The 22,741-nt window shown below is 41.4% G+C and overlaps 1 protein-coding gene across 2 annotated transcripts in view; it reads left to right on the top strand.

The window, feature by feature from the left end:
• CTNNA2 (catenin alpha 2) overlaps positions 1-22,741 on the top strand; it is a 463,208-nt gene that overhangs the window by 117,959 nt on the left and 322,508 nt on the right. For both annotated transcript variants that reach the window (XM_088162967.1, XM_014876189.2), the window contains exon 7: positions 11,423-11,626. In XM_088162967.1, coding sequence (XP_088019093.1) covers positions 11,423-11,626 — 204 coding nt within the window. The remainder of the gene's footprint in view (positions 1-11,422; positions 11,627-22,741) is intronic.

The following is a 22,741-nucleotide window of genomic DNA, read 5'->3' on the forward strand; positions in this document are numbered from 1 at the left end:
GTGGGATGATTGTGAATTTATGTTTTACAAGCAATATTACCAGTCTAGTAAAACTATGTAATGGGTAAAAAGGTGGTGAGAAAAAAACCTTGCTTTTATGATGGCAGTATTTTACTTCAGCAAGGGAAAGGAACTTTGTATTTTCTAATGAAAATAATTTTACAGAATATTTTTTTACCCGTCTCAGTCATATTAAGTGAGATCAGTTTGTATGTGGTATGAAGTTCTTACTAAACCCTGCATTATATGCCAAGATGATTGTTCTGTATTAAAAATAAGTTTGCAGGTCTTTTCCATCATTTTTAGCACTTCTCAGCCTTCATTATTTCAAATTTCAGAATCAGTGTTCTGTGGCTGAGCACTTCAAAATAACTGCAGTGTGAATAATTTGAACATTTTCTCAGTCAAAATATCATCACATGGAATACAAATAATTCTACCTATTTGAAGCACTGCCATTGTGTTTAACTAGATCTTTTGATAATTGCCACACTCTACATTGAGGAGTTGTGTAAAGTCACTTGTGCATTATTAGCAGCAAAGTTTTGAAGATAGTTGTCATTTATTGCTTCTCAGAGATAATTTATGTAGAAATAAGGAGAGCTCACAAATCTGTTCCGTAGTAGATTTTTTCCTTTAAAGTCTTACTTGAAGTTGATTGATGGCAAAAGAATGTGTTTAATGCCTTGTTGCTTTGTCATTTAACTTCCATGTTGCTGCTTTAATCTTAGATAATTTAAAAACAGGTATTCCTGGTTTTACTAGTAATTTATTATTAAAATTTGGCATATATTTTGTGCTCACGAAATATTTCTGAGTTCTCAATGCAAATAGAGGTGCACAGTTTATTTTCCCCTCATGATATTTGGTAAAATTTATGGAAGTTGCGTAGATAAATTTTTGAAGAACTTAGTGTGAACTCTGAAAAGGCTCTGTTTTCACTTAGGAAATGGTAATTTTGATCTCATCTCTTCTGGTTATCGAGGGAAGGCTGTGTTGGCACATGTTAAATCGTGGGGTGGATTTTTCTGCTGTCCTCCCTGTAGCCCTCACAGTGTGCAGCAGAGACAGGACTTACACATCAAACTGGAGTGTGGTGGGGAGGTAGATAAAAAGAGATAAAAAGAGAATGAAACTATTGAGTGAGAAGAAATGCAATGAGATGGACCAGGAAACCGTGCTGGATGACAACTGAGATGAAGATAGATGGCATTGACACCGCTGTGTGTTCAGTAACTGCAAAGGGGGAAAAATAGATGGGGATGTAAAAATTTATATCTGGAAATAAAGAAAAGGAAATAAGTAATTTTGTCCAGGGAAGGGAATGGAGCTGGGAAGAGTCTGGAGCAGCTGAGGGAGCTGGGAAAGGGGCTCAGGCTGGAGAAAAGGGGGATCAGGGGGGTCCTTGTGGCTCTGCACAACTCCCTGACAGGAGGGGACAGCCGGGGAGTTCGGGCTCTGCTCCCAGGAAACAGGGACAGGACAAGGGGAAACAGCCTCAGGCTGTGCCAGGGAGGTTCAGATTGGATATCTGGCAGGTTTTCTTCACCCAAAGGGTTGTCCAGCCCTGGCACAGCTACCCAGGGCAGTGCTGGAGTCCCCAACCCTGGGGGAATTTAAAAGCCATGGGTATGTGGCATTTGGGGACAGGGGTTATTGGTGGCCTTGGCAGGGCTGGAGTTGGATTTGATGATCTGAGAGGGCTTTGCCAATCCAGACAATTCTGTAATTCCATGATTGTCTGTGCCACAGCAAGGGCTGCACACAGATTGTTGGGGAATGTGTTCTCCATGATGGACTAGAGAGGTGGCAGTGACAGGCAAAAATAGGATTTACTGGGCACTTGGGATCTTTGGTGAGTAGGAGGGTGCCTCCTCTCAGAATATGGACTGGGATTACAATTCCTGAGTCCCAAAGAGTGTAGCTGTGTCAGAGGGATGTGCTGACAACACCTCAGAAGTGCTAATCACAGTGGAAATTCAAATTCTAGGGGTTTCAGACTCTGTAACCTACAATGCTTTACATTTTAAGCAATTCTACATAATTTCCTTTAGATTTGGGTGTGAAAAACGAGGGTAATAATTCTTGTGCAATGCTGGGAGGGTGGGTGTAATGGTGTTGTAAATATAAAGCTGTTTACTAAGCATGCACATAACTCCATAGAAAGGATTATTCCTGTGTTTGAAGCAAGGCTTGAATTATCTGCAATAAAACTAAATAGAATTGATAAATCCTCTGACTTAAAGAGGGGAGGAGAAGCTATCTAAAGGAAAAAAGGACCAAAACCCCTTTTCTCCTGATGCCAAAAACAAATATCTGTTGTTTTCTGTATTGCTCCAGAAAGAACTGATGAGATGGCTTAGCTGACTTTTCTCCCTGTCTTTTCTGTTTGTGTGTGCAAATTCTGCCTCTAGCAATGGAAAAAAAATGATATTTTATTTGTTAAAAGAAATATATAGTGCTTAGTTTTAATATATGTTAATCCAAACAGGCAAGCCTTATAGCTGATGTTGCTTTATCTGATATTTTATAAGTTTTTATCTTCTTTTAATATAGGATTTACTGTTTCTCTGTAGTTTGTCTTTAAAGTTGCAGTCCAGCAGTGTTAGTCCCTGTTACATCTTGAACTTCTGAGCCTGTGGTTCAACCCTTTACTCTCTGATTTCTGAGTCTGAAAATAATCTGGTTTATAAAGGAATTTAATACAAGGGGAAGTGGTCAAAGCATCAAACCTGCCAGAGTTCAAGTAGCATTTCGGCAACACTCTCAGGCACAACCCTTGCTGTTGTCCTGGGAAGGGTCTGGAGTTGGACTGGTTGATCCTTGTGGGTCCCTTCCAACTCAGGCATGATTCTATGATTTGATAGGTTCAGAATTGAAAGAGGTGGTTACAATGATTTTTAGTACTTGAGGTATTCACGTATTCAGGATAGGTCCCAGGGTACTGAAATTGTACTATTTTTTGTCATGAGCAGCATTTGAACTGAGAAATTACAGGCAGAGTAACTCAATCTTTAATGAATTTTTGAACAGAGCAAATCAGCTGTTTGGGAGATGACTACATTTGATGGCATTGGTCACTGTCCTCCAGGCTGTTAAATGCAGCTCATTGTTAATAAATGGGCTATCACAACATATTTCGTGATTACATTAATGCTCCTTTTGGAATATTTTTCATGGCTAGAGAATGCTGTGCACCTTAAATGGAGTGAAAGATCTAGTAAGTGTGTAATGAGAGGAAAACATTACAGAGAAACTGAAGTGACAAAACATCTAAGTATGGCAATAGCAAAGACTGCTTTTTTTTTTTTTTTTTGGTAATAAAATTAAGAGCTGTCAAAACGTGGCAGAAACATAGCAGACAGAAGAAATGCTGTGTCATTAAGTGACTGCCTTTAAAATGTTCCTTTTTTTGGACAAATAACTGCTAGATGATCTGAGAATGGATTTTTGCAGAACATTTATGGAATTGCAATTTGCTTGTAAATATGTTCTCTGGAGAAGTGATTTGTGATGCTGCAGAGAAGAGGACAAAATGTGAGCTTTGAAAGAAGAATTGAAATGTGTTTGTTTCACCACTAAAATTCATAAGAAACAATTGCAAAAATAATACTGCACATCCCACAGCAAATTGAAACCAGACTTGTTGAGCTTGAGTAGTTCTAGCCCAGGCAAATGGCAATTTCTGTATAATAGCAGCTATGTATTGAATTTAACTAGGAATGCACTGGGGAAAGTGTGCTGCAAATTCAGATAACCTCATGTGTGGATTTGGATGAAATATTGTAGAATCTCAGAATGGTTTGGGTAGGAAGGGATATTAAAGATCATCTCGTTCCCCTGCAGTGAGCAGGGACACCTTCCACTAGACCAGGTTGCTCCAAGCACTGTCATTCTCCCTTATCCTGTCCCTCCATCCCTTGTCCCCAGTCCCTCTCCAGCTCTCCTGGAGCCCCTTTAGGCCCTGGAAGGGGCTCTGAGCTCTCCCTGGAACCTTCTGCTGAACCCCAGCTCTCCCAGCCTGGCTCCAGAGCAGAGGGGCTCCATCCCACTGATTAACTTTGTGGGTCTCATCTAGACTCATTCCCCCAAGTCCACAAATTCCTCGTGTTGGGAGCCCCAAAACACAAGTTGGATTTTTTTGTCACTAGTGCAGTTGAAGTGGCTTTTACACTGCAATGGTGTCAAGCAACCATTTCCTGTGTGAAGGCAGCCAGGCTGCACCTCAATGTTTCTAAAACTTCTATGCAGTAGTGAGGTACTTTGGCACTTTCTGCATTCCTCAGATCTCCCCTGAGTGGGGAAACATCGGACTGGTCATGCTTTGCATATTAAGAAGATAATAACTAACAGTAAAACATTGTATTTTACACTAAACCCAAAAGCTTCACCTCTGTTTGAAGAGCTGTGTGTTTGAGGATGCTTAACTGATGTCTCAAATGAGGAAGAATCAGAGTAAATTTTTGGGGTCCTGTCGATGCTGTGGGGCCAAACAAGCTTTTCCTTTGTTATTATTCCATTTCCCATTACAACCCCTTCTGTGTATGTATGGGCTTGTTTATATATTACTGTGAAAAGGGTCAGCTCCAGAGTACAAGGGACAGCACTGGAAATGTCAGGATTTTGGTAGCAAATGCATGGCAAAAATGTGATCTCTGTGAAGGGAAGCACCCTGGGTACCTGGGTTAGGATCTCATTGCCTTCATTCCCCTCAGCAGTGGGAATGATGCTGCTGAACTGGATTTGCTGTATAGGAGCACCATCTAGTGGACTTCTGGTTTATTTTTTTTATGTCTATAAATTTCATTTCTCCCCCTGAAATGCTCTTGTATAGTAAACTAGTCTTGTGGAAAGATTTAGCAATCAAAAATAATTGTTGGATTTAACCATAGCACTTTGCTACCACTTCTTTTGGTGGTAGAAAGAGCCTTTTGCCAACACATCAACTGCTGTCTGTGCTTCCCTATTAAATTATGTGTAACCTGTTTGCAGCAGACCAGTTTATTTGCAAAGGAATTTTTATAACGAACCCTCGAGCACAAATTTGTTAGATATACTAAAAACACAGAAAAGAAACACACTTTAAAGACCTAATTATCATTTCTATAAGGAAACGTTTTCTGTAGAATTACAGTTACTGAATTATTATTCAAATTAGGTCTCTTATTTTCTTGTTCATGTAAGTGTGAATATCTGAAGTGCTAAATCAAAAACCAGTAAATTTTCTTTCAGGTTACATACAATAGCACAGAGCACTAAGTGAAATGTTCTAACTAGACTACACTTGCTGCTATTTTGTCTGTGTTTATTTAGCACCTCTGAGATGCTTCCATAGCTTAGGTATGTAAAAAGTGAACACCACCCCTATTTCAGGGGAGCAGCATCTCCATTTACATTTGGAGAGCAGTCAGGAGAAGGGGCTGGGAAGGTTCTGCTCGTGGTTGTGCACTTCTGCCTGAGTGGGATGCTCGTGAAGCTGCTGAGGATGCATCCAGTCTGCTGTGCCAGAGGGGAAGGTCAGAGAATCTCAGCATGGTTTCGGTTGAAAAGGAACTTTAAGGCCATCTTGTTCCACCCCCTGCCATGGGCAGGGACACCTCCCACTATCCCAGGTTGCTCCAAGCCCTGTCCAACCTGGCTTTGGGCACTTCCCAGGGATGGGGCAGCCACCAACACCCTCACAGTAAAGAATTTCTTCCCAATATCCCGGCTAATCCTGGCTCTGGCAGCCATTCCCCCTGTCCTGTCTCTCCATGCCCTCGTCCAAAGTCCCTCTCCAGCTCTCTTGGAGCCCCCTGTGAATTATTTCTGTGTTGTTTCATCTTTTCAGAGCAGCTGATTGGAAGCTGCAGTGTAGCATTGCAGTGTCACACTCTTCCAGCTGCATGGTGTGTCTGTGTAACACAGACAGCACTGTGGCAGGTAGGAACATTTGATTTGTTGCTAAACAGGAGATCATCAGCCTTGTGAGCATTGCAGGAGACACGGACAAAGGTGCAGAAACCAAACCTGTGAGCACACAGCATTTGTTTTCGCAGTAGTGCAGGTGCTTCTGACAAAGAAATACATCAAACACTCTTTATTTATATGGTCTTGTCTCCAAGTTACTCAGAAAAACTAAGTCCCTCAGTATATCATATGCTGCCTTCTACACAAAGGCCATTGTTCCTGCTGTCTCGTGGTTGTGGCATAGTTTATCTAAAATATCTATCGTACTTTGCAGTGGCATTTACCTTGAAAATTGGGTTTTCCTTGTGCTAAGGGCAGTTGTGTATTCACTGTCTCAGGAAGTGTTAAAAACCCTCTGGATGTGGCACTTGGGGACATGATCTAGTGCTGAATATGGTGGTGGTGGGTTTATGGTTGGACTTGATAATCTTGGAGGCCTTTTCCAACCTTAACCGTTCTGTGTTTCTGTGATTCTGAATCATTAAGAGCCATGTCAGGAAATGGTCTCTGCACGGAAGGTTTCACATTCTAAATAGATGAATTAAAATGTGTTTAACAAGTAAACAAAGCAGAGATTCTGAAGAAGCTGCTGATCTTTCCTGAAGAATTCCTATTTAGACAAACCAGGGAATGAGCAGATTTTTCATGAGCAATAAGGCAATTGCACGTAATAATGAAGCCATTTAACTGGAAAATGCAGGCAATGATACAGTAATTCTAGGGTTTTTTTGGAGTTGTAAAATTGTTTTAAATTATTAATGTAATATTTTGCTTTTGCTTTGGATTACATTGCTAATAAAAACTGTGAGGAGTTTTTTGTTATGGTTGAACATGAGATTCTAATGTAATTAAATGTCACAAATTTTCAATAATGATTTGCTCTCTGATTATACAATACATTAATGTAGGGTATGTGCCTATTTTCAGTATTTTTAGTTGAAGTATGAATAATCAATCCATTATTTTAAATTTCCAAAGTTCTGTCCTCTGGTTTATTAGTGTGTGAGATAGTTTATTGCCTTCTGAATATGAGAAAGTTGGTTTATAGCAGTACTTAGTATGAAGATATTTATTTTCAGAAGTCTTTAATATTTATTAAAACATAGAAACTTCTCTGTAAACACACCTTGATATAATTTAAGGAAAAAAGAAGAGTTGAAGAGATAATAATTAACTATATTTAAAAATGGTTTTATCACAGGTTTTTACAGTTTTCAAACAAGTCTTCAATTATATTAAAATTATTTTCTTGGATTTTGTTTCAGCATCTGCAGCCAAAAATGATGTATGTTTACAGTAATCTCAGCATTTATAAAGAGGTTTGAAACACTTAATTATAAGGACTGAATTATGGTATCAGTCCTTGATTTATGTCTCTAATGTTATCTAATTAGAAATGTAAAGTGTTCCAGTTCATTTACATTCATCGCTCATTAACTGGCTTTTAAGAAGTGATGGGAAATTGCAACTTTTAAAGAAATTTATTTAGCCAGATTTCCTGCCAACTATTTTTTTTTCTTTCCAAGAAGACATTATTTCCTTCTTAATATATGTGTAAGAGTTTTATAGGTGTCAATAACAGTGTGAAGTTTAATTTTGGCACCAGGTTCTCTCTGAAGAGGAGTAATAACTTTTATAAAGAAAAAGTTGTGTTTCTTTGATAACTGAACATCAGGAGCTGTCATGGAGCTGGTTCTCATACTGAGTCCTTTTTCCCAAGACTCCAAAACCTGTTTTCCTTGTGAGATATTTGTGAAAGTTTAAAGTGAACATCTAGACTATAATTTATTTATAGCTACCCGTCAGAAAGTAACTACATCATTATTTGTTATATTTTAAGCAAAACTGAAGTTCATGGTGTTGGGATGAGGTGCGACTGGCACAACATGATTCTGAGAAAATTTTGGATTTTGGGAAGGAAAAATTCATACATGATCACCCATGATGATGATAATGATCAGGAACTCAAACAGTAGGCAGAGAGATTTGGAAAATCTCCAAGGATGGAATTCTCATCTTGGATGGATGAAGCCTTGAGCAATCTGGCTTGATGTTAAAGTTGACTGTATTTAATGTTAAAGTGAACTGTGTTTTAAGGAGGTGTTTAAAATATAAACTCCAGGAGTTAATTCCAGCTTAAGTTACTGTATAATTCTGAATTGTCATTAACAGATATTCCCCCCAAAAATGTAATAATATTTAAGCCTACAGATGAATTACAAGCAAAAGCTTTTATGGGATATGGATGAAAAATTGAGTACAGTTGAGCAACTTTTATATTTTATGAACTGAGTTTTGATCATCATAAAGATTTCTCCTTAGTTAGAAATAACCCAGAATATATTCCTTTTTTACAGTTCAAAGTGAGGAAAGCTGTCTTGAGTTAATTATACACCCTATGTGCTACACAATTTATTATTTAAAATTTAAGTGGTGTGTTTGTATGTAGTCTGTAAGAAATTCCTGAATTTATTCATAGAATATGATACATTTGCTTGTGAAAATGGTGAGTTGGGTTTCAGAGATCAGAGATACTGGAAATATTTGATCTGTAAATGGTTCATCTTCAAGGCTCAAAAAGTATGGAAGGATGCACAGAATCCCAGGATGGGTCAGGCTGGAAGGGACCACAGAGGGGTCCCCTGGTCCCAGCTCCCTGCTCCAGCAGGGCCATCCAGAGCACAGGGCACAGGGCTGTGTGCAGGCAGTTCTGGAATATCCCCAGGGAGGAGACTCCACAGCCCCTCTGGACAATCTGTTCAGGGCTCTCAGTGAAGAAGTTCTTCCTCCTGTTCAGGTGGAATTCCTGGGCTCAGTCCCTGCCCGTGGCTCTGGTGCCATTGCTGGGCCCTGGAGCAGAGCCTGGGACTGCTCTGAGCCTGCCTGCACACAGGGACAGACAGACACCCAGGGACACACAGAGACAGACAGGGACACACAGGGACACCCAGGGACAGACAGGGACACTCAGGGACACCCAGGGCTGAGGGTCCCTCTCAGCTGGGGCTCCTCTCCAGGCTGAACAGCCCCAGCTCCCTCAGCCTTTCCTCACCAGGGATGCTCCAGGTCCTTGGCCAGCTTTGTAGCTTCTGGTGGATCTGCTCCATGAGCTCTATGTCTCTCCTCTCCTGAGGAGCCAAGAGCTGCACATGGTTCTCCAAATGAGCCTCCCAGGGCTGAGCAGAGGGGCAGATCCCTCCCTGCACCTGGGGAAATGCTCTGCCTGAAGCACCCCAGGACCTCACTGGCTGCTGGCTCAGGCACAGCTCGTTGTCCATGAGGATGCCCAGGTCCTTCTTGCCAGAGCTGCTCCATCAGGTCACCCCCAGCCTGTGCAGGTGCCTGGGGTTATTCCTCTCCAGGTGCAGGAACCTGTATTTGCATATGCAAATAGATATGCAGATATTTATTTCCATATTCCTGGTAGGTTCTTGGGTCTCACAGGAAATTTGAGTGCAGGGTCTTCAAATCTAAGGTGAAAAATTCATGATTCATGACTTGCTGAGAGGTGTAAGATCTCTTTGAAAATTGCTGTGTAGGTGGAGAACCTTACACCTATGGCTGTGAGGAAGAGGAGGAAAAGGGAGGCGTTTCTGGAAGGATTGGTTAGGAATCTGAAACAAGCAGCTATTTTTTTCAGGTTTTTTTTTTCTTGCTATTTCAGTAAGATGCTTATATAGTTTATTTTGTGCAATTATAGTCTTGCTACTGCCACGTGAAATCTGAGGTTGTGAAAATGAATTTATACAGCTGATTTCTGAAAATCCCAAGTGTTACCCTTTGGCTTAAAAACCCCATAACATAAATATGCACAGGCCTAACTCTTGGAGAAGTCGTTTCTAATTTAGGTGCTTGTAAAACTACTCTGCTTACTGCTGTGAAACACAGACCCCAGAAGATACATGTGAGACATTATTTCACATTCTGGCTAATGCAGCGTTTTTTTCTGCCAAGTCAGCAGTTCCTGGAGCTGGAACAATATGTTATCTGGTTAAAATTCTTCTATTTGGCCTTTTATGAAATAATTGATTTTCATAAATTCCTTGTGTTTATTACTATTTAACTGCTGAGGATTCAGTGAAGTTACAGATTTCTCAGGGGTTCCTTTCTCCATATAGGAATGAGAGTTATGGGGTCTGTGTGTGAATTGAAGTTTTATTGAGGAATAAGATCTTTTCTAAGAGCCTTGTCTTGCTGAAATGAAAAAAAATATTCAAGTGGAGTTTGTCTTTAGCTTTGAATAAATCCATTTGAGCATTTTCTGATTAATTATAGATACAATTTTCATGTGCTAAAGGCACATGTTGGTTATGTGTCACGTTCTTAAATTTTAATGCACATTTTGATACACTGTGATGGTTTTTTTGGTCATTTTTCTTCAAATTATTTGTATCATTTGGCTTGCACTTGCTGATTGCTCTTGGATATTAAAAGAAATAGAGTAATCATAAAGTTATCAGAACATTGTGAAAATTAAAATGGTTCATTAACAAATCTTATGTGCTTTAAAATAGGCGTGATTATTAGAAATCAGAATGCTTTTACATTTTTCATTCTTATTTCATGGGGTTTTTTTAAAGCTTAAATAACAAGTGCGCAGCTTACAGGGCATTTTTCGTCCATATGCAATTAGACTTCTTTGCACAATTTCAACAAAAGGTGCCTGAATTACACAATGTTGTAAATGTGCCTGAGAGAGGGAGCAGGTGATTATTGCTTTTCTATTTCTTACATTGAACTGCAAAAAGAGAAAAGCAGGTAAAAATATAATCCAGCATGACTCAAAACTTTGCATAAAGGTTTGCAGTGATTTGTGTGCCATTATCTAGTAATGATTTCCTTGCAGTCCTAACTTCCTCATATTTTTAAATTAATGAAATATTGAGGTAATATAATAAATTTCAGCAGGGTAGGCTACTTATAAAAATAATCAAAATGAAATTATTAAGGGACAACATGCCTCTCTATCTTCAGGAGTAAAAAACTTATACCTTGCATATGAATGTCCTGAAGAGCCAAGAAATTTTCAGAATGCTTGTGGAAAAATAATACTGATTTATCACCATGGAATGGTTTGGGTTGGAAGGGACCTTAAAGATCATCTTGTTCCAAGCCTCTGCCATGGGCAGGGACACTTTCCACTATCCCAGGTTGCTCCTGTCCCTGTCCAGCCTGGCCTTGGACGCTTCCAGGGATCCAGGGGTAGCTTCTCTGGGTAACAAGGTTGTGACTTTATGTGTATATATATATATATATATATCTATATATTTATATATACACATTTCTCTAGTATTTGCATTCTCAGGAACTTGGTAGATGATTGCTCCAAGAAAGTTTTGATAATCCTTGCGCTCCCTTCCAACCTGGTATTCTACGATAAATAATTTCTAGGAAAGACCGAACAAACCTCTCAGAAGGCCCTGAAAACAACAAAGACCCAGGACCTCTCACCATTTTCCCATTTTCCTTCCAGAACAAGATCATCCTGGACCCGATGACGTTCAGCGAGGCGCGGTTCCGGCCGTCGCTGGAGGAGCGGCTGGAGAGCATCATCAGCGGCGCGGCGCTCATGGCCGACTCCTCGTGCACGCGCGACGACCGGCGCGAGCGCATCGTGGCCGAGTGCAACGCCGTGCGCCAGGCGCTGCAGGACCTGCTCTCCGAGTACATGAACAACGTAAGTCACCACCTGCGGGGAGCCTCAGCCCCCCTGGGGCTGCAGTGGAGCCCCAAAGTAGGGCCGCGGCTTCGTGCCCGGTGCGGAGTTGGTGCTGCTTGAGTTGTTGAGGTTTTTAATGCGCTGCAAACGCCTGGCGGGAGGTGGGTTGGATCAGAAGCTCAGGGGGGTGGTGTACCTGCCAAGGAAATCCGTGCTCCCCGTGAATTTGGCATAAAAGCTTCTTCTTATGTAATAACTAGCAATTCCTTTGGAAGTAGAGTGGTTTAAAAAGTGAAAACAATGGTGAGTAATCTTAATGCGTGAGTAATCTAAATGGCCCAAGAATTATTTTCTGGTTAAAGATGGATATGATAAAGATGAATTTTCAGCATGTTTGCCCCTGTGGGATGGTCATTGTATTTGATTTTTAGGATGTTACCCCTAGATATTCATAAGAGGTTGACTTTTTGGTGTGTGGGTTGAATTTTTGAAGCTTTCACATTCTAGTGGAGCTATGAAATACTCAGTTGCCATGAAAGTAGTGAGTTCAGCACTAGTGCTGTTCACACAATCTTAAAAACAACTCTCTGGGTAGGGTTTCCAGAGGTGTTGGATTGTTCAGTGTGGTGTGAATTGGCATTGCATAACCTTTGTTCTGCACAGGTTGTCCCAGAACACTCTCTCCACCAAATGTTGTGCATTAAAATTCAGATGTTCTCTTGCCACGTCCTTTTGAGGATGTGGGAAAAAGACCAAAGCAACATCAACAACCTGTTTTAAAACTAAAATGTTTGCCAAGAGATATCAAACTGAGCATCCTCTACTTTGCTCTTTCTTTTCTTTGGTTGCTCCCAGAGTATCAAATGCCACATTTTGATCCTATTTTGCTGGAATCATCAAAATAATGCTGAAGAGGGTGTTCGAAAATAGACTTTTAACGTTGTTATTTTCATTGCTACTATTTCAATTGTCAGTGTGATGCAATTCAGTATCAATAGTGCAAACTTCAGTCCTTTAGTCACTTCATTTTACAGTTCAGACTTAAATGTTGCTTTTCAAAGATACTGTTCCATGTAATAGAGTCACCTCAAGGAATAGCTGTTTGAATTGAAGAGCATTATTTGCTTCTTAGTTTTTTTCTGAAGTGATGGTTGACAGGTTCTTGTGAAAGCTTGAATGAATGTGAAGTGTTGCTGCTGTGTTATGGGTTAGAATCTATAAAAGAGAACATTAAATACCAGGTGATGAGGCGGTGGTGGAAAAGAACTTGCTGGGTTTCTTCCTACAAAATCTTGCTTTATAGAAGCAATACTGGTGCAATCCTTAAAGGTCTTTCGAAGAAACTTTGAGAACTGATGAATGGTGACCTCTTATTTTATTGTGGTGCCTCTTTTTTGTATAAGTGTCATTATCTAGTACACAGAGTTTGGTAATAATGGAATTTGCCCCTGGACCAGAAACATTCTTATTTTATTTCTGACCGCATTTACAGAGGGAGGAGAGTTTTAAATTCCTGCAGGCATTTATGACCACACTGAAGGTTGCTAGTAACCCGTCATCATTTTTCCTTAAACATGTAATGGTGTGAACAGCTGCTTTTATGGTTTTCATAGTATGGTTTTTGAAAGTCTTTTTTTTTATTATTTTTTGATGTCCTTCTTAGTCTGAGTTGCACAACCCCTGTAATTTATTTATTTTTCTACTTTTACTGAAATGTAGTCAACTTAAGCAAGATTTTTTTTATACCTATTGAGTAAATATTATAAAAACGAATATATACTTAAATTACATAAAATGCAGTATTTCTGATTTTACCGGATCTGGTGTGGTAAAATTTGATGATGATAATTTCCAAACTGATGTTAACAGTTACAAGGGATGGGATTAAGATTACGTTTCACTATGCCTAAATTTAGGTTTTTTGTACATAGGGACAGGTAAGGTAGGGGGTGTCAATTCAGTTCTTTAAGGGTAGATGCCGTTTTAAGATGTCAGGTTAAAAAATTCCAGTACTTGTTTTAGCAATGTTTAATCATTTGAGCCTCTGTTGCTTAAGCTCCAGTTATAATTGTCAGAAACCAGATCAATATTGGAGATCAGATCAATACTGCCAAGAGAGCCTGAAGAGCCATTGAGATGATAACTGTTATAATCTAATATGGGCTGGGGTTAAGTTAAATATCTCTGGACTTCTCTGATATATTAATTAAGTCCCAATAGCCAGGACAGACGATCAGATCCTTATCTAAGGACTGAATTTCATCCATTCTGCCCTGGCAGAATTTGCTTTGGTACTAAACCTATTTCCTTGAAACCTGTGGATTGTTTTTCTTGGGTTCTCAATAATTCTGAGCATGTTCAGTATAACAAAAGATCTCACTTGGAAAGTGTTTTAAAGCTTTCATGAGTTTCAAAAGGGTGAAAGCGAATGGCACACACTAAACATAACACAGTCCCAAGTCTGATCAAGGTTGACTTTGCAAAGATGGACATCTTCAACATCTTCTGTCTGTGTGGCTTTAAACCATCACAATCCTGCTTTGGCTTTAGGGACCATGAAATTAATCAGCCATTCAAGTTTTGGGGTTTCTTCTGTTCGATGATAGCTGAAAAATGATGATTTTTTTGGGGTGATGAGTGTTGATCAAATGAGCATACAGATACTTTGTGGTGATATTTAAAGGATGCAGATGATGAAGGGCAGCGTGTTGGCAGTGTGCTGCTCTGTCAGTGTTAGTTCAGTCCTCCAGCTTAGAATAGTTCCTTTTCATTCATCTACTTCCCTGATTTGGGTTCAGAGGGGTGCTTCTTACAAAACTACAAGAGCTGAAGGAAAGGGCTATGAGCTGAATAAAAAGTAGATACTTAGAAAATTTTGGCATCCAAAGGAAAATCTGAAAAAATAAAAAAAAAGTTGGTAGGAAGGATAGGGGAGAGTTCAACTTAGGTAAGTAAAAATGGTGCTGCTTCTGCAGTTGTATTTACTGTTAAAAAGATGTGTTTTGGTTTCTGCTTCCTTCTCCTCAGATAAATGTTGATTTGCTCCACTTCCTACCTTTGAAATAATGTTTTTAATTAGTGCCTAGGCTCTTTACTAGTTTTATGAATAATTATATATTTATATAGTTACTGCATTGAGTAACACAGAGAGTATCACAGTACCTAAATCCTCTGCAAGGGAGATCCCTGGGAGTTCTCTGCAAGAACTTCTATGGAGATGAGATGTAAACTGTTTCATTATTCTTTGTATATCCAGAAATATGCATTTGCTTCATTTGCCTTGTCAATAACTTTGACAAAATCTTTTCCCAGCATGGTATCCATCATTTCTCCCATGAACTCATCTAAACTTTAGAATCTGTTACTTTTGGGAAGCAAAAGCAAGAGATTTCTCAATCTGCTGTGTCATGTGATTTTTTTTTTGTCAGGGTCTCAGAGAAAATTGAGAGGGTATTTTTCAGCTTCTTACGTATATGTGATAAATCCTGTAATTTATTTCAAAATAAAATTACATTTCTAGACTTCTCTCCTACAGAGAAGACCTAAATGCAGCTCCATAGCAGCTCTTAATGCAATTGTTTTCCATTTGTCTAAATGAAAGCCTTATTTAACGGATGGTTAGCTCTGATTGGGGTCTAGTTGTAGAGAGCCTGGTGCAGGAATAGCTGGAAGAAAAAGGCCATAGTCAGATCAACTTAGTAAAGCTAGCAAAGTGGGCCTCAGTCTCACGGATACAGTGTCCTTGAGATAAGGAAGACACGCAGAATTGAGAAAAACATGAATGCCGAAGTGCTTAGCTAAGCCGCACAGCTAGACCAATGATGAGCTCAGATTTTGCACTATGCATGAGCTAATTAAGCACTGTATTTAATCGCCACTCTGCGTATCAATAAATGAGACTTTGCTGATGACCGAATTGGTGTCCGCGTCTCCCTTCTCCGACAAATGGTGAACCCCGACGTGCCTCCGTCGCTGAAAAGAAAACAGTTTCAGAAAACGGGGGAGAACGCGCCACGGTCGGTGAAGTAGAGTTGGGGCCTGCTGCAACCGGGTCGGTGTCAAACGACGTAGGGAAGACACCCCCAGGAGCCATAAAGGTGGTCCTGGGCCATACGTGCTGCCGAAGCCGGAGAGTTGCAACAGCGCTGACGACGAAAAATGGACAGGCAAGCAGCATATGATTTATTTATAATACATATACATATACTACATATATACATATATATATACTATATAGTACATATAGATAAGTTAGGGCTGAAAGAAATCAATCCCAGGAAGGACATACCGGGGTTGTTAGTCTGGGGTTATGCTAAAGGTTTATTCTCTAATCCTCACACCGTGCATGATTTAAATGAGTGGCGTAAGTTAGGGGATGCACTGTGGGAGGCGGTATTAGAGGATGATAAAACAGCAAAAAAGCTGGGAAAGATCTGGCAGGTAGTTCACAACGCACTGCTAAAGCAGCAGGCGGAGAGAAAGGCGGCTCGGGAGGCAGTAAAGGCATATAAAAGGAATGCTCAGTATGGTGATAATGAGCCCCGAGCACCCAGCACGACCAGAGTAGAAATACCTATCTCTGGGGAGGCGGCAGGAATGACAGACATGGCTAGCTGTGCTTGGCCCTCGGCACCCCCCTTAAAAGAGCTTGAGGAGGATTCCGCCGCGGCGGCGGAGACAATTACAGAAGGCGGAGTAACCCCGCCTTCCGAAGGCGAAGGGCCCCAGACCAGCGGTGAAAAATCCCCTTGCCAGTCTGAGCCTACCGCCCCTAAGCCCACCGTGGAGCCAGCTCCGGTCCCTAGGGCGGAAAGCGACCTGTGGGAGGAGATGGCAAGACGGCGGGGGGAGGCGTGGAGTATGCTAGCCAGACACGGCTTGGAGATTGGGGACGAAAGCGCTGTTGACGCAGCGAAAACCTGGGTTTTCCCCGTCACGTATACACAGGGAATAAACCAGCAAGGACAAGCCGTCCAAGTAGGAGCATACTCGCCTCCCGACTGGAAGCTGCTAGCCCAGCTAAGACAGACAGTGAGTCAGTTTGGTTTCCGGAGTGAGCCAGCTAAGCAAATGCTAGATTTCTTGTTCGATACATACCTGCTGTTGCCAAATGATATGAGAAGTATAGTGAAACTGATTTTCACGCAACATCAGCAGTTGCTATTTAACGCCCACTGGCAAGCTCTTGTTCAGGAGTCAATTGCAGTACAGAGGGGCCCGGGAAATCCGTTAGCTGGAATTACCATAGACAAACTAATGGGGTTAAGACAATACCGCAGGACAGAGGCTCAAATGATTTCGGGACCCGACAAAGTTAGGGAAGCCATGCGTCTAGTAAGGAATGCCATCAATCAAGTCAAAGATAGCTCAGGCATACCCATGTATATGGGGATAAAACAGAGAAGAAATAAATCCTTTGGATTCCTTGTAGATAAGGCTGCTGCTGCTATTGAAAAGGCAGGAGTCCCAGAGTATATGAGAGGGGCGCAGGTTTTCTTAGTTAATGCACTAAAAGAATTAGGCTTAGGGCTGCAGAAACAAGCCGAGTCCACACAGTCACAGGTGTTAGCCGCTCTTGCTCCGCTCCGTGCTCCTACGGCGGCCCCGGCCACATCGAACGACCACCGGCCTCCCTCGGCGCGCTGCTACAGATGCGGGTGGATGCGGCGCGGCCCGACGGGCGCCGCCGATCAGCCCCCGGCAGCCGCCACCATATTGGCCCCGGTCACAAGTAGCCGCCGTGACACCAGCGCCATCTCCTGTCTACAACCAGCCACAACAGGGAGCCTGAGACTCGACCTAACAGCCGCAGTAAAAACATCTTTGATGACAGCTCGCTCCGTCAAAGTCCCAACTGGAGTTTATGGCCCGATAAATATCAAAGGACAAGCTTATGGAGGACTAATAGTGGGACGCTCGTCGAGCTCCATTGTAGGACTGTTTGTGCTACCAGGTGTCATCGATGCAGACTACACGGGAGAAATACAAATAATGGTTTATACTCCTTTTCCTCCTCTGACAATTGAGGCAGGTCAGCGTATCGCTCAATTTATTCCACTTCCACAGTTGAGCCGGGGTGTTCAACCACAAAGACAAACCCCACGTGGAGACCAAGGATTCAGATCATCAGGTATTGCTATGCTCACAATGGATCTCCATACCAGACCCAAAAAGGAGGTGAAACTAACCTATGCAGGAGAGACAATAGAAATGATGGGACTCCTAGACACTGGGGCAGATACCAGCATTGTCTCACCAGAAAAATGGCCCCACAACTGGCCATCAATGCAAACTACGGATACCGTGACAGGCGTCGGAGGATTCACCCTTGCCAGAAAAACTCCTCCAATAAGGGTCACTATAGATGGGCAAGATTTGGTGACTGTGTTGTCCGTAGTTGCGTTACCACCATCGGTACATTGCTTGATTGGAAGGGACATTTTGGCTCAGATGGGGGTCGTTTTATCCAACGAGCACCCTTTGGGGTAATTGCCATTGCTTGGACTTTCCCAATCCCAATCACCTGGACTACCAATGAACCGGTAATGGTTAAGCAATGGCCTCTAAAAAGGGAAAGTCTAATACAAGCACATCAACTCGTAAAGGAACAATTCCAACAAGGACATTTAAAACTCTCAACAAGCCCATGGAACACGCCAATTTTTGTGATCAAAAAGAAGTCAGGAAAATATCGTCTTCTACATGATTTAAGAGCAGTAAATAATCAGATGGAGGCAATGGGGGCATTACAGCCAGGCCTCCCCAACCCAGCAATGCTCCCACAGCATTGGCCTCTTCTAATCATTAATCTAAAGGACTGCTTCTTCACTATTGCCTTACACCCTCAAGATACTAAAAGATTTGCGTTCACCCTACCAGCAATAAACAGAGAAGAACCTGATAAACGGTATGAATGGACTGTTCTTCCACAAGGAATGAAAAACTCGCCTACCCTGTGCCAACTGTATGTGGATGCCGCACTACAACCATTGAGGATACAGTGGCCCAACACAATTATTTATCATTATATGGATGATATCCTCTTTGCTCAAGAATCAGCATTTACAGACACTCAAATGCAGGAAATTCAAAGCACCCTAGCAAAGGCATCCCTCATAATAGCTCAAGAAAAAATACAGCGATCCACACCATGGAAGTACTTGGGGTGGTCTATCACAGGCCAAATCGTACGGCCACAGAAGCTCCAGCTTGCAACAAAGATCACCACTCTAAATGAGGCACAGCGACTGCTAGGAGATCTGCAATGGCTCAAGCCGATTGTTGGGATACCCAACTCCTTGCTAGACTCCCTCAGGCCACTACTTAAAGGAACTGACCCAACCGCACCTGTAACCGTGACCCCACAACAACATGAAGCCCTCAAGGGTATTATACGCTACATCGATGAGGGGTTTGTCTCCCGCCGAAATATCTCCTCGCCCATCGATCTTACCATCTGGAGTACTGCCAACCACCTACTCGGTGCACTCACACAGCTACAAAAGAAAACACGGGAGACACGGGTACTAGAAAGAACAGCCTCTCAGCAGCCGTCCTTGTTGTGCGTGTGGGGGGTCATGGTGTGAAGCCTGGGTAGCCCTAAAGTGCGGGGGCTGTGGGGACTGCTCGTGGGTGGAACAGAGAACAGTGTTTAATTTGTGGTGCTGGAGGTGTCAAAGTGACGACCTAAGAAATTCAAATTGGGGTCGGGCCCTAGAAAAAGAAGCAGGAGTGCCATATGCCCAGGTACGAAACCTATACGAGACACCAGAACAGCTCCTGTTAGCTTGGGCCCGGTGGGAACTTACCAACTGGATTAAGAGGCAGCACATCTATGCAAATTCACACATTATCGCTGCAAGATGCAGACATAAAGTCCCACACCTGCCTTGGCCTCAGGTAGGACCAATTAAGCCCGGTACAGACCCAGAGGAGGTATTAAATCAAAGTATAGAAGAGGTAAAACAACTGCAGATAACAGGGAGCAATACAGGGCGTAAAAAGAATAGGCTGCCAAAGAAATCAAAATGATGATCATTACACTGCTTATGCTTGCTAACTTTGCTCGCACAAAATCTTTTCCAATGCAGCATGCGCCTCGGGAAAACGTATAGGTAACATTCACTAACATAACAAGACAAGAATCAATCTGCTTAAGTCTAGGAGGAGTACAAAATCCTTTTAAAACCTGCCTAGTAAGGTTGCCAGTATGGTTGCAAGAAGTTCAAGGGAATGTGCTGCATGAATTTATCTAACCACTCTGAGTCCATCCACAAAAAGATACAAAACACGCAGCAGAAATTACACAACCTAAAAGAAGAAGATGGTTGGGGCATTGACGAGTGGTTAAAAAGCCTAGGTCTTAGGGGATGGATTCAAACCATTATTAAGTATGCTATTATGGTGTTAGATATATTCTTGTGCTTAGCTTTATTGCTACCTTGCTTGATAACTTGCTTACAAAATTTTATTCAAAAGACTGTCAGCAAAGCTTGACATACCACTCTTCTAGCTCAAAAAGAAAACGGGGGAAGTGTAGAGAGCCTGGTGCAGGAATAGCTGGAAGAAAAAGGCCATAGTCAGATCAACTTAGTAAAGCTAGCAAAGTGGGCCTCAGTCTCACGGATACAGTGTCCTTGAGATAAGGAAGACACGCAGAATTGAGAAAAACATGAATGCCGAAGTGCTTAGCTAAGCCGCACAGCTAGACCAATGATGAGCTCAGATTTTGCACTATGCATGAGCTAATTAAGCACTGTATTTAATCGCCACTCTGCGTATCAATAAATGAGACTTTGCTGATGACCGAATTGGTGTCCGCGTCTCCCTTCTCCGACATCTAGTTTCCTGCTGATTTTCTCTCCTGGATCCTTCATGATTTGTATTACAGGCTGTCAGGGAGCAAAAACACCAGGAACCTGGGAGTTGCAGCTCTTAAACTCCTGGGTCAGAAATGCACTGCCAAACTCAACCCAGTGCTGGGCACCCTTTCTAGCAAGACTCAGGGTACTGCTGCTCTGATTAACATAAGAAAGGGAAGAAATGATATCTTTAGAAAAATATGCTTAAAAAAGGATGCTTTGAATTCCCTCTGACATCATCAGATTCAGTGCCAGAGACAGACTGAATGTTGTGTTGCTGGGGTGTATCAATGATAAATTTGGAAGGCAGTTGACAAGTAAGCAAGCCGTGAGTGTGAAAGACCTCTGTAATCACTCCAGTACTGGCTTGGCATTAATTCAAATCTGCATTTGAAAAGGCATTTCCCAGCTGGTTCAAATATGATTTTCTTCTATAAAGCCTTTGGGCTGATTATTAAGTCAGCTTGCACTCTCCTGCCTTGCTTCCCCTATTAGCCAGTGTTCCTGTTCCCAGTCCCTGCTGACATTCCAGAGGAGCTTGGTTTTTGTTTTTTTTTTTTCAGTTATAATTGTTTTTTGGGACAGATAATATTTCTGTGTGTCTGAGTGGTATGACCAGTCCTTAATGGAGTCTTGTATTACTATTGATGATTTAATGTTTAGATGTGAGGATCACACTAACAGCACTGAAACAGATTTCCCAGAGAGGTTGTGGAATGTCCCTCACTGGGTATATTCCAGAACCATCTGGATGTAATCCTGTGCAATGTGCTTTAGGAAGACCCTCCTTTACCATGGGGGATAATGTTCCTTAATTTTTGCTCTTTGAAATCTTACTCTCTAAAGTTACTACCTGTTCCTGATACCTGCTCACTCTTGAGTTGCTATAAGCTCTAATTCCTGTTTCCTATAGAGAAGAAAATATCATTTATTGAAATGACAAAATAGCAGAAAAACAAATGAGAAAGCACAAGCCTGCTGGCAGCTTATCTTCACAAATATATCAGTAAAAAATTGGAATTACTCAAAGGAAAAACAGACTGTTGCAGTATTTGAAGATGCAATGTCCTTAGGAGACAGCTGGTTATTGTGCTTGATTGGAGAACGAACAACACGATAGCAACTGAAAAATCTATAAACTCTCAAAAATACTGGCAGCTGTCACATTTAACAGCTTCATCTGAATTCATATTTAAGATAAGCAATAATTGGTGTGTACGTTTCAGCTCTGGAGCTGACTTGTGTAAAGTTAATCTGGATGACAGTGAGCAGTAAATTACAGTTATGAGATAGAAGAATGTCTAGAGCTGTTCTGAGATGAGGAATCAGGGATGAGTGACAAGAGATTGACTGCTGGAGCAGCAGCATTGACTGATTCAGGCGTCCCTGGCACAGCAGGGCAGTTTTTCCATCTGTACCATTGTCAAATTCCTGCCTGGCCAAGTCATTTTTCGAGGACAGCAGCTTATTTAAAGTTGCCCACTGTATGTCAAACTGGAGAGGAGCTATTTTCATGTTCACCTGGCTCTTGTAGAGGTTGCATTAGCAGTTTTGTCTTTGTGTACTTGAAAGAAACAAGTAGAAACAGATTAGTTATTATTGGAGGAATAGGATGTTCCCAAGTGTTCTGTGCATTGCTTCTTGCTCAGTTTAAGATTTCTGCACTTGTGGATCCCTCCTGAGTTCCTTGACTGCTCACGAGTGTACATAAATCACTAAGTATGCAACCTGCAGTGGGACTTGAGACATCTTTTCAGGAACCTTCTGTCTCTTCTATTTTGATTATGTCAGGCCCTCATCATAAGGCATGTCCATTATTTTTCAGTAAATTTATAGAAATGCTGCATCATTTACAATTGCACAAGTTAGTTTTGATTTATTTATTCATTTACAATTTTCCTGGTTTTGTAATTCTATATTCAGAGTTTACTGTGTTTTTCTTACCAGATTTAGAGAACCACAGTGGTGTTTACAATCAGAAAAAAAACCCCAACAAAAACAAACTCTGAGAAAATGAAACTTCATGCTTGGAAATTACAAATATCCTAAAAAATTGTCTTGATTTCAGGTTCTGGTGATTGCAGGTTTACACATCCCTGTTGGTATGAGTAGATTTTTAAATTTACTAAAGTAATTTTCTCTTTACAACTACCCGTTACAATATACTCTAAAAGGGGAGGGTAGCCCAGGTTCTTGTCAATAAATCCCTTGGGGTGGATTGCAGTGAAACAACCCTGAATGAATGTTTTTTGTAGATATACACATGTAGGGT

The sequence above is a fragment of the Sturnus vulgaris genome, chromosome 4 (assembly GCF_052056855.1).
Source record: "Sturnus vulgaris isolate bStuVul1 chromosome 4, bStuVul1.hap1, whole genome shotgun sequence".
NCBI lineage: Eukaryota > Metazoa > Chordata > Aves > Passeriformes > Sturnidae > Sturnus > Sturnus vulgaris.